At 39.7% G+C, this 12,329-nt stretch overlaps 1 protein-coding gene across 5 annotated transcripts in view; it reads right to left on the bottom strand.

The window, feature by feature from the left end:
- Positions 1-12,329, bottom strand: part of SGPL1 (sphingosine-1-phosphate lyase 1) — a 62,446-nt gene that overhangs the window by 26,787 nt on the left and 23,330 nt on the right. For all 5 annotated transcript variants that reach the window (XM_003903817.4, XM_009214743.4, XM_009214742.4 and 2 more), the window contains 2 exons: positions 8,873-9,038; positions 2,328-2,395 (listed from right to left, as the gene is read on the bottom strand). In XM_003903817.4, the coding sequence (XP_003903866.1) occupies positions 2,328-2,395; positions 8,873-9,038 (234 nt within the window). The remainder of the gene's footprint in view (positions 1-2,327; positions 2,396-8,872; positions 9,039-12,329) is intronic.

Below are 12,329 nucleotides of genomic sequence, written 5' to 3'. Positions count from 1 at the left end.
CAGAAAATAAGTCAGGTGACAAAAAGTGCTGAGGGAAAAAAATAGTAAAGAGGCAGAAGGGCAGGGGCTACTACTTATAGCAAAAGACTCTCGGGCAGTAGGGTTGGGGAGAGAAGCTACATGTCACCATTTGTTCATGTCACAGTGCTACTGTTTCAGCAACATATTTGTTATAGAACTTAAGAACTCGCTCCACACTAAGATTTTCTCATCTCTAGCCATGGATAATTAGAATACAAGAGGATCTTCTTAGATATGGCCCTCAATGAAACCACAGGGAAAGCCACTCCTTTCAAGCATGTCTGTCTGCAATGGTCTAACAGGCCCACATTGGCAGGGAGCAGAGGTTACACTCCTGAGCAATACCTGGGCATGCTATGGACATGAAGATATTTTTTAAGTTGTAAATTAAAAAATTAATTCACATAAATGGTGACTCATGCAACAGAACAGGCTATGAAAGCTGAGCTTTCCATGCATAGAGTATGCTATTGCCATAAAATGAAACACAAAAAGTGACAGAGAGGTATATTAGAAAGCACAACAAGGACTTCCTTACCCCCAATTCTTGCCTCAAAGCCTATATTATGTTAACTAATATAGTTTCTTCAAAGCATTTATTTCAAAATAAAATTCCACATATTTGTTTACTTCTTTACTTTCTGTCTTAACCTAAAATGTAAGTTCCATGAGAGTAAGGATTTGGTCTTCTTCACTACCATATCCCCAGCATCCAGAAAAGTACTTGACACTGAGCAGGTGGCTCAGTAAGCATGTGTGAAGTGAATAAATGACAGAGGTATACACACATGCGCACACACACACACACACGCACACACACACACATATACACATGTAACTTTTTGTCTCTAAACCTCAGAATCTGCTTCTGAAAAATGGAGAGTGATTAGATAGTCCTTAGCAAGCTAAGGATCTTCCAATTCCGTGACTTGATAAGTTTAAGAGTGGGTTCTAGAACCCTGGCATTTATTTGTCTCAAAGTCTGGAAACTGAAGAAGCGAGAAGGAAAAAAAAAAAATCAGGAGATAAGGGGAAATCCTAATGTTCTTTGTGCTACAGTCCATCTTCTACAATACCTTCCCTGTCCCCATCCCTAATATTCCGTAAGGACTATATTTACTTTTAGGGATTAATATAATTTGGAGAGCAAACAGAAGCCTATGTGCTCACATTCCCCTTCACCACCTGTTATTGCTTCCACTCCCCTACAGGAAATGAACCTGAAGATACATATCTCTGTCTGAATGGATTTCAGCCAAAGGTTAAAGATAACTGGCAAACTTTAGGTCAGGGGTTGGCAAACGAACCCTGGTATAGCCATGAAAGGGAACTGAAAGCCAAAAGTAAAAGAAAACTTGGAAGGCAGGTAAAGTTGGGAAAGACCAAAGCGGGGTTAGGGGAGGGCACTAGAGGAGATGAAGAGTCCAAGGACTCATATGCCTTCCTTAGAGCTTGTCAAGCGGCCTGCCCTGTTTATCTTCATCTGTGATAACCTGTGGGAGGCACAGAGGTGCCTACCTTATCCTCAGCATGGGTGAGGGCAAAGGGGACATAACAAAGGGGACGTACTACAATACAGATAATTGCAAAGAGCAAGAGACAGCGCTGTGCAACTTGGGATCAGCAAACTACAGCCAGGAACCAACTAAGGCCTACCTGAATTCATAAAGAAAGTTTCACTGGAATACAGCCAGGCTCACTCCTGAACCTCTTGCTGCTGTCCGTCTGCAAGGGCAGAGGTGAGGAGTTGCAACAGAAATGATATGGCCTATACAGCCCAAAATGTTTCATATCTAACCCTTTACAGAAAACATTTGCCAACCCCTGACCTAAACCGTGTAAGCACCCAACTCCCAGATAAATATCTAAAGTCAGCCAGCCGCATATTGTTCCAAAGCAACTAATGATACAGTCAGCTTTTCTCATTTCAAATTCTTACTTCCTTAACAGGCTTCTCACCTCTCTTTTGGCCAGTTACATTGGAGAAAGGGTTAAGTCAGGGTTCTCAACCTTGGCCATTTTGACATTTCCAGCCAGATAATTCTGTTTGGGGGGCGGGGGGCTGTCCTGTACGTTGTAGGATATTTAGTGTTTAGCAGCATTTCTGGTCACCATCCATTACATGCCGAGAGCACCACTCCATCCAAGCTGTGACCACCAAAAACGTCTCCAAACGCTGCCAAGTGTCCCCTGGAGGTAAGGGACAAAATCACCCCTCTACTTTGAGAATACTAGGTTTAGTAAATAGAAAGAAAGAGGCATGATTATCAGGAGGGGGAAAAAAATGACATACAGATTCTACTTACCTTACGACCAATAATGGGCATCTTCCTGGTAAGCTTAAAACATTTCTTTTTAAACCTTGACCATAAACCTAAAAGAAACAAATGGTTCTCTTATTCAAATAAATTTCCACGGATATGACCTGTATATAGCAACCATTCAACATGTCTTCTACAACCTCACTTGCCTTCCAATTGCAAAAAGTTTCTTTCCTTTAAAAAATAAAAAAAACTTTTAAATTTATATTTGTGAATAAGTACTATATTTACATGGTTCGAAATTTTAAAAATACAAACGCATACACACACAGTAAAGCAGTGAAGCTTCCCTCTCTCAAACCTATCCCCCCGACCCTCATGCTACCTCCCAGAGTTTCTTTATGCATACATGTGCAACAGTAAAGCTATAATATTATTTGTCTCCCTTTTTTTGCACAAAAAGCACACTCTAGCACTGTGGTAGACCTTGTTTTTCCACTTAGGAGTATTATCGTAAAGATCAGTGCATCCTCATTCATTTTTATAGCTGCAGAGTATTCCATTATATGGATGTGCCAAAATTTATTTAACCTGCCCCTTAATTATGGATATATAGGTTGCTTCTAATATTTGCTATTAAAAATCAGGCTGAAATAAATAACCTTGTAACACACACCACACTGCACACCTACAGGATAAACTCCCAGAAGCAGAACTACTAGGTCAAATGACATATGTATTCCAGAATTCTTGACCTTCCTAAGGTTTCTAGATGTTCAACATTTCTCTTCCTTCCCCCAAGACTAAAGGCCAGTCCCTGTTTTTAGCTTGTTTTGCTTGGATCTATGTCCAGCCTCTCATCCAACACAGATTCTAACATTTTCTGGACCTACAAATGCCCCCAAAATTGTGGATGCTAGCCAGCCACCGTGGTTCACACCTCTAATCCCAGCACTGTGGGAGGCCGAGGTGGGAGGACTGCTTGAGCACAAGAGTATGAGACCAGCCTGGGCAACACAGTCAGACCTCGTCTCAACAAAAAGAAAAAAAAGTTTGAAAAATCATAGATGCCAGAGTCCACTCTGTCAGGCAGTACACAGAACAAATAGGGAATGCTAATCCTGTCAATTACAATAATCATAAATACATGGCATCTAAATAGACTAATAGACCTTCTGATGCATTCACAATCAATGTATCTCAACTGACTATAACAACAGCATTCTGAGGCTGGCACAGAAGGCATTATATACAATCCACAAGTGACATAAAAGGCAATGGAAGATCAAAGCATCAAAACTTGCTCAAGGCCACAGATAAAATCAGTGACAGAGCAAAGTTTTAACTGAAGTCTTGTTATTTTCAGTCCAGGATTCCCAGGACTCTACACTGCTTCAAATGTACCACAGGAATTTTCTGTTTGAGTCTATAAGAATCTAAGCCTGGCTTTTTTATACAAGGTGTGAACTGAATATGAACTTCTACTGCATTCCTAGGAGATCTAGGAATTCCCACTTTCCTGGCCAGAAGGAGCTCCCTCTTCACTCAACAACCACGGGATGCATCTGTACCCCCTTTCTGTATCTACCACATCATGCCTTATATCTCTGCTAGCTGTTTTTGCTTCAGTTGCATCCGTCTTTCTAACTCTTCCTAGAGTACACATTCTGTAAACACCTGGGACAAAACCAGGTAACTAAGACACAGACTGAATAAGAAGACAAAGGGACTGAAACCGCTTGTTTGTGGTTACTTTTTGTTTAAATTTTGGAGTATTTCCTTCTAGCCCTATGCTCTACACACTGTAATACATACCTGAGATCCTGTATAATGTAAAATAACTGTATCCTCCTCATGGATAGCACTTTCTACATTATTAACAATTCTTTCTAAACATATTTTCTAATGTTATAATAGTCCATCAAATGACTGCAATGTAATATTGGATATTTTAGCTTCTTGTTATTCAACTATTTCTAACTGTTAAAGCTGTACAGATTCAGAGCTGCTTCCTTATTTGATGAAGTAATTAATGAGGTAAAAAGAAGTCCAAAAATCAGCAAACTGGGCCAGCTGTCCCGAACTATAGTAATGTGACTAGGTGAAGGATAAAAAAATAAACTAATTTTGTGGAAGTTGTGAGAAAAAAACGGTACAAGATAAAAAGAACAGAATACAGCGTCAGAGATGAAGAAACTAAAAATAAAAAGATCCCATGGTCATGACCTAAAAGGATTATCTCAAAAGTCCCCAGAGGTACAGAAAGAAAAGTAATTAGAATTTTTTAGTGGGATTGAGAGTAAGGGGAAGAAGGAAGATTGGGAGATGGTCAAAAGGACAGAAAATTCCAGTTAGATGGAAGCAATAAGTTCAAGAGATCATGGTGACACAGTAAATAAAAATGTGTTGCGTACGTAAAGATTGCTAAGAAAGTAGATTTTAAGTGTTCTCACCATTAAAAAAGGTACATGAGGCCGGGTGTGGAGGTTTACACCTGTAATCCCAGCACTTTGGGAGGTCAAGGCGGGTGGATCACAAGGTCAGGAATTCAAGACCAGCCTGACTAGCATGGTGAAACCCTGTCTCTACTAAAAATACAAGAATTAGCTGGGGGTGGTGGCATGCGCCTGTAATCCCAGCTACTCAGGAGGCTGAAGCAGGTGAATCACTTGAACCCAGGAGGTGGAGGCTGCAGTGAGCCGAAATCGCGCCATTGCACTCCAGCCTGCATGACCAGAGCAAAACTCCATCTCAAAAAAAAGTACGTGAGGTAATCGTGTTAGTTTGATTGAGCCATTCCACAACTTACACATATTTGAAAACATCATGTTGTACACCATAAACATACAATTTTTATTTGTTAATTTAAAAAAAGAATTCAAAAAGTTTAAGATAACAAAATAGAAAATGCCAGTGTAAGGACAATGCATGGTTCTTAACAGTTTACAAATTCCACTTATGCAAAAGATGCCATTCAGTCCTCATATTACCCATGACAAGGTAAAGCAGCTATTATGATGTCCATTTTATTGCAAGGAAATAGGCTGAGAGAGCTTAAGGGTGTCGCCCAAGGTGGCACAACAAGAAACTGAGAGTTTATCATTTCCTCCATGACATAAAGCTGATTTCTGTTGGTAAACCATGGACAACCCACAGTTAAAATCAATGTTAAAGTAAAAGTAATAAACTGTGAGCTGATAATCACAGAGCAGACTGAAGGAAGAGGCTGCTAAACCCCTGCCCAGCTCATGCTGCTGCCCACTTCTCCTCTACCCCAGGCTCCATCCTTTGTTCCAGAACTACTCTCTTCCCTCAGGAGGGATTCGGTGTTGGAAGATCAGCAAAATTCATCACTAGTCCAGACTTCAGACTCCTCTAGTGCAGTGTAACTAAAAATAACTCGATTGTTCAGCAACATATGGCAAGTGAGCGAGTGCTAAAAAAGTGAATATTCTATCAAAATTATCGCTGATCTCTGGAGGGAAGACATTCTTATCTGTATCTAAAATTCAAGTTGGAAGTTACCAAATGAAAGTGTGCTGTGTGTGTATGTGCTAAACTGTACAAAATTGTCAACATTTGACGATTTTACAAAATTACATTTTGTATGGTTCAAACTGGATTCAGATATAGACACAGAGAAATACAAATAGTGGTATCCTTCAGTAGTAAGATTTTAATCTTGTTCTTATTATTTATCCATATTGTCCAACTTTTCCAGAGTGAACATGTACTGCTTTTGTTTTATAATATATCTTTAGAAACAAAACAACTCAGCTGGGCATGGTGGCTCATGCCTGTAATCTCAGCACTTTGGGAGGCCGAGGCAGGCGGATCACCTGAGATCAAGAGTTCAAAACCAGCCTGGCCAACAGGGCGAAAATACATCTCTACTAAAAATACAAAAAGTAGGCAGGCGTAGTAGTGGGCGCCTATAATCCCAGCTACTCAAGAGGCTGAGGCAGGGAGAATTGTTTGAACCCAGGAGGCAGAAGTTACAGTGAGCCGAGATCGTGCCACCACACTCCAGCATGGGTGACAGAGCAAGACTCTGTCTCAAAAAAAAACCTCAAATGGCTTGGAGTTCAGCCCACAAGGATTTAAATGGCATATCTCATCAGTATACTATGACTAACAATATTCTCATGGAAAATTGGCCTCTCAGAGGCCAGCATATTCCTTTTTGACCACTAAAAGCAAGTAAGTATCAGAACCTAAGATGGCTGTGTCTCTACTATTAGCTAAGCAAAATGTATGGCACAGTGAGCTGCAGAACTGAAAACAGAAGTAAATACCTAACCACAAAAAAAATGAAAAAATGGGAGGTAATGCATGTTAATTAGCTCAATTTAGCCATTTCACAATGTATACATATTTCAAAACAATATGTTGTACATGATAAATACAAACAATGTTTATTTGCCAATTAATTTTTTAAAATTTTAAAAGAAGTAAATACCTAAAGTTAATACTAATCATAGCAAGTAACATATAAATCTCAGATCTCTAAGCTTAGCCTTGTTTCATAAATGTACCACCTTTGAATGGTCGTACATTTGTAAAACAAGGTGGTACCATAAATAAATGGTGATTGCCAGGGGATGGGGGAGAGAGTAATGGGCAGTTATTATTTGATGTTTATTAAAATGGAGTTCCAGTGGGGCGATGAAAAAGTTCTGGTAGTAGTGATGCCTGTACAATAATGTGAATGTACTTTCTGCCACACAACTAACTCTACACTTAAAAATGGTTAAAGTGGTAAATTTTATGTTATATATATTTTATTATAATAGAAAGATGCATAAGCAGAGACTGATTTTTTTTTAATGAAAAGTTAAAAAATAAAAAGAAAGTACATTTCTTGCCACCCTCAGAGTCCTATAAAATGGGCCGCTTACTCACTGAATTGAATACCTCCCAGGAAAGGAATAAGCATGAGCAGAAGGACACGAGCTACATCCATATCCAAACCATTGAGCAGATGCAGTGGAAGGGCTGGCCAGTCTAATTTCTCAGAGCTTATCAGAAAATCTTGCAAGGACTAGGAGCAGCAACTGAGGACAAGGTTTTTTAAAGCCGGGGTGAGCTACAGATTTACACAGGAGAGTCACGTCTCACTTCTACTTTAATTTAAAAACTCTAAGCAGTTGGAACTTGCTTCTTGGTTGTCATGATTTGCAATGTTTACTGCGCCATAAACAGCTAAGAAGCTATTTGCAGGGTAAAGAGATAAAAATGGAATCTGGCTTCTAAATTGACTTTCCTTGAACAAGAGAAGAAAAGCAGAAAAAACATAGTAAAAGAGCCCTTTTAAACAGGTGTTATCAGGGAAGCAAAGTGGTGGGGAAATTTCAAGCAAATGAGAAACAGCTAATGATTATCTTCAATGTTACTGTTTACTTATCTCAAGGAAGTTAACTCCGATACCCTACTAAGAGTGGGGAAAAGGTGCAGGGGAGTGTTACAGAACATCCAGCACCAAATCTACTACTTGTATTTACGTACTAACAACACTTACCAAGCGCAGACTGCAGAGGAAAATAACTCTTAAGAAAGGTAACACGCAACCAGGTTTCTAGGTGGGAAAAAGGTGGGTGGGCAGGAGAGGGGCTTAATCCTAAGCAAAGGTGGAAGATTCAGAAGCAGATCACTGAGACTGCTCATCTTCTGCACCCTGAGAAGTGGCCTCTTCTTCCCCATGTTGATCTAGCACTGAGTCACTTCTAGGACGCTCAAAGTATACGATCCCCTGACACCAGAAGTTCAACTCCAAGAGGAGAGAGATCCGGTGCCACTTGTGCAGATATCCCCACAGCCTGATGCAGTCCCTGGCACATAACAAGCACTCAAGTGGTCACCATATAAGTGCTGTTCCAATTTCACCTAATCTTTACTGAAAAGGATAGCACAAAATGAAAGGCAATAAATTCCTGCTCTGGGAACTCCAGGTGACATAACTATGTTCTAGGAAAGAAACTGGTACCAAAGGTTTAAGCCATATGGAGATATCTGTGGATCCTTACAATGATTAATTCTAAGGTGTTTTTACATAAACTACAAATCCAAAAAAAAATCAATGTAAAGAGTATTAGTTACACAAGAGTCCTGTTGTAACGTGACCAATCAGAAGACAAAGTACCGCTTCACATTTAAACAGATTTAAAAAATAAGAACCAAACCAGGGCCGGGCATGGTGGCTCATGCCTGTAATCCCAGCACTTTGGGAGGCCGAGGCAGGTGGATCACGAGCTCAAGTGATCGAGACGATCCTGGCCAACATAGTGAAACCCCGTCTCTACTAAAAATACAAAAATTAGCTGGGCGTGGTGGCACCTGCCTGTAGTCCCAGCTACTTGGGAGGCTGAGGCAGAAGGAACACTTGAACCTGGGAGGCAAAGGTTGCAGTGAGCCAAGATTAGGCCAGTGTACTCCAGCCTAGTGACAGATTGAGACTCTGTCTCAAAAAAAAAAAAAAAAAAAAAAAAAAAAAAAAAAACAACCAAAGGCAATAAATTAGTCCTATCTGTCAGCAATTAGTTTGAGGCTAGTGACACACCACTATACCTTTACAGAGGAGACAGCATACTTACTCTCTGGCTGGAAGACAAACTCATATCCCCAGACTATCAGCAGGGTCCACACGACACTCCATGCAATTAGCTGCCAGGGCTCATACTTGGTGCAATGCCCATTTACATAATTCTTGGCTTTTGTGGAGTATACTTCCAAAATCTCTAAGTAGGGCTCAAAGGCCTTCTAGAAATACAAGAGAAAAATAGAAATATTACATTTAGAGAGAGAAAAGAAGTCTGTTCTTAGTTTGTACTTCAACTCTCATTTTTCAAGGGCAAGGTCAGCAATAATCTTATTATCATCTGCAGCCCTCAAGGCTTCTGTACCAGTCACTCCGGCAGCACTCCACTGCCACTTAGCAGCTAGTGGACTTTGAGACTATTTTTGATCTTGTGCCTATTTTATACAGTAAGAGGGTTAAGCCAGATCGTCCCTTCAGTCCTAAAGTTTCTATATGACTGCCAGAATCACTGTTCCACTCTCTTAACTCAAACTAATACCCTCAATATGAATGTCATTTCTCTTCTCTATTTGAATCTTTCCTATTCTCTACCCTAGTGGTCAGCAAACTGGTTCTGTAATGAGCCTGATACTAAATTATTTTATATTTTAAGTGTTGCGAAGCAAAGGTCCTCCTTTACAACTACTCATCTCTGCTGCTGGAGGGCAAATATAGTCACAGTTAGTGTGTAAACAAAGGAACATGGCTGTGTTCCAACACAATGTAATTATGGGCACCAAAATTTGAATTTCATACAATTTTCACATTCACAAAATATTCTTTAACAATTTTTAAAATGTAAAAATCATTCGTAGCACAAGGACCATATAAAAGAAGGCAAAAGCCAGATTTGGCTTGTAGGCCACAATTTACCAATGCCTGCTCTAAGGCCTTACTTGACTCTTAGCAACCATATCTTATCATCATGTGTATTCCTCACAACACCTGGTACAAGCAAGAAAAAACATGTCCTCTGTAAACTTACCAGAGTATCTCATTCACGAGAATTCCTCTCTCCCTTTAAATTATCCTCCAGTACTCATTTGTGGTAAGTCCTATACAGAGCTTAACACAACCTGCCTTGCAGTCTACTCATCTGTTTCTTATCTCCCTGACTATATGGTTAGGTCCTTGAAGACAGACCAGTTCTATTAATATGTACAACCCCCTACAATGCCCTGTACAAACTAAGGTCGTTTTATAGTTTACTATTCATTCACTGAATCAACATTGATTAAGCATCTCCAGGGTTGAAGGCAGTAAGCTGGGGAAGTGTTCAGGTACGTATCATAGTTCCAAGTCTATACTGAATTTACAATCTAATGCAAGAGGTAGATGTGTGTCCATATACACACACAGGCACGTACACATATAAACAAATCACTAAAACTTCTCAGGGGAATAGTCACAAAAAACATATGAGTGCCAAGATGAAGCACTGAGGAAGGACTATCTAACTCTGAAGGGATAAAGATAATGACAGAGGGTAAAATTTAAGCCAGTTAAGAGGGTGAAAGAAAATTCTCTAGGTAGAAAAGTTAAAAGGAAAAAAATCACACCAGAAAGAGAGGATAGTAGCTGCAAATGCATAAAAAGAGTCTGCATATGGCAAAAGTTCTATGTGGCAAAGTGTAAGCTACATGATAGCAGGGACCATTTCTGTCTCATTCAGTGCTAAATCCCCAACATGTGGCAGAGTGCCTGGCACACAATTTATACTGAATACAAACATGGACAGTGGCTGACAGTGCCCAACTAACAGTGACCAAGTAAATGAGTGAACGATTAAATCAGAGACCTGAAGCTGGGAGAAGTATGCTAGGTTCATGATATGGTTTGGATACCTATCCACCAAATCTCATGTTGAAATGTGATTCCCAGTATTAGAGATGAGGTCTGGTGGGAGGTGACTGGATCATGGGGGCGCATCTTTCATGAATGGTTTAGTACCATCCCCTTGGTGATAAATGAGTTCTTGCTCAGTTAGTTCATGTGAGATCTGGGTGTTTAAAAGTCTAGGACCTCCCCCCTCACTCTTTCTTGCTCTCACTCTTGCCATGTGACGTGCCTGCTCAAGTTTTGCCTTCCACCATGATTGTAAGCTTCCTGAGGTCTCACCAGAAGCAGATGTTGAAGCCATGTTTGTACAAATATGCAGAAACGTCAGCCAGTTAAATCTCTTTTCTTTATAAATTACCCAAACTCAGGTACTTCTTAACAACAATGCAAGAATGGGCTAATCCAGTCCATATTTAAAAAGGACTTAGAAAAACTGATATATAAACTGATAGGAACTTTTTTAAAGCAATAAAGTATACAAATAAACACGTTCAAGGATATTCATTTCAGTATTCTCTCTAATAACAAAAGGGAAAAAATAATGTAAATGTCCACCCACAGAAGAATGGTTAAATAAACTGTAATATGTGCATTTTATGTACCCATACTATGAAACATTAAAAAGAAGACAGATCTACATGAACTACGTAGAAAAAATTCCAGAACATAGTATCAGGTAAAAATAAGTAAATTATAAACAACAGCAATAAAACAAAACAAAGGGCAGGGATTTTTAAGTATGTGAGTAATTTTGTCGGTTGTGGGTATAGATCATTCAAAATTTTCAAGTTCAAGTTCAAGAGACTGGTTAACTATGATGTTAATAGTTAATATCACTATTAACTATGGTAAGACTAAAAGAGGAAGGGAAGATAAAGAAGGTAGAAGATGTTTTGAGAAAAACATAATGATACTGACTTAAATATATTCCTATTGGATATCCACATCCAATGTTCTAGTAGGAACATGAAAGCTTAGAAAAAGGACAGATACTCAACAAACGTTTGTTGAAAACATTTATACCTGCAATGGACTGAATGTTTACATCCTCCCAAAATTCATATGTTGAAATCTAACCCTCAAGCTGATGGTGGGAGGAAGAGGGAGCCTTTGGGAGGTCATTAGATCATGAAGGCAGAGGCCTCGTGAATAAGATTAGTGACTTTATAAAAGAGACCTTAGAGAGCAAATTTGCCCCTTCTACCATGTGAAGACACAGTGAGAAGACATTTTCTATGAACCACTTTCACGAAGGCCACCTTCCAGGAAGCGGGCCTCATCAGGCACCATATCTGCTGTTGCCTTGATCTTGGGCTTCCTGGCCTCCAGAACTAAGAGAAATGGATTTTTGTTTATATACCACCACCTTTATGGCGTTTTGTTATAGCAGCCTGAATGGACTCAAGACAATACTCTTAGTAATTAGACTGTGTTATAAGGTAATTAACATTAGACAACTATCAGGTTCCCTGGAGGGCTACCCATGGAGACAGTTTATCTGCAATTCCCCTATAGTTCTTGGTGGCCATTCCCCGGAGCCCACTGCTGCATCAACTACCTCAATCCAAAGCAATGGCAATACCAGCCAAAACCTGGGAAAGACCAGAGGAGTCTATCATCAAAAGTATGTCATG

The sequence above is a fragment of the Papio anubis genome, chromosome 11 (assembly GCF_008728515.1).
Source record: "Papio anubis isolate 15944 chromosome 11, Panubis1.0, whole genome shotgun sequence".
Lineage (NCBI taxonomy): Eukaryota > Metazoa > Chordata > Mammalia > Primates > Cercopithecidae > Papio > Papio anubis.
Note: the sequence above shows the minus strand (reverse complement) of the source record. Positions and strands in the feature narration are given on the sequence as shown.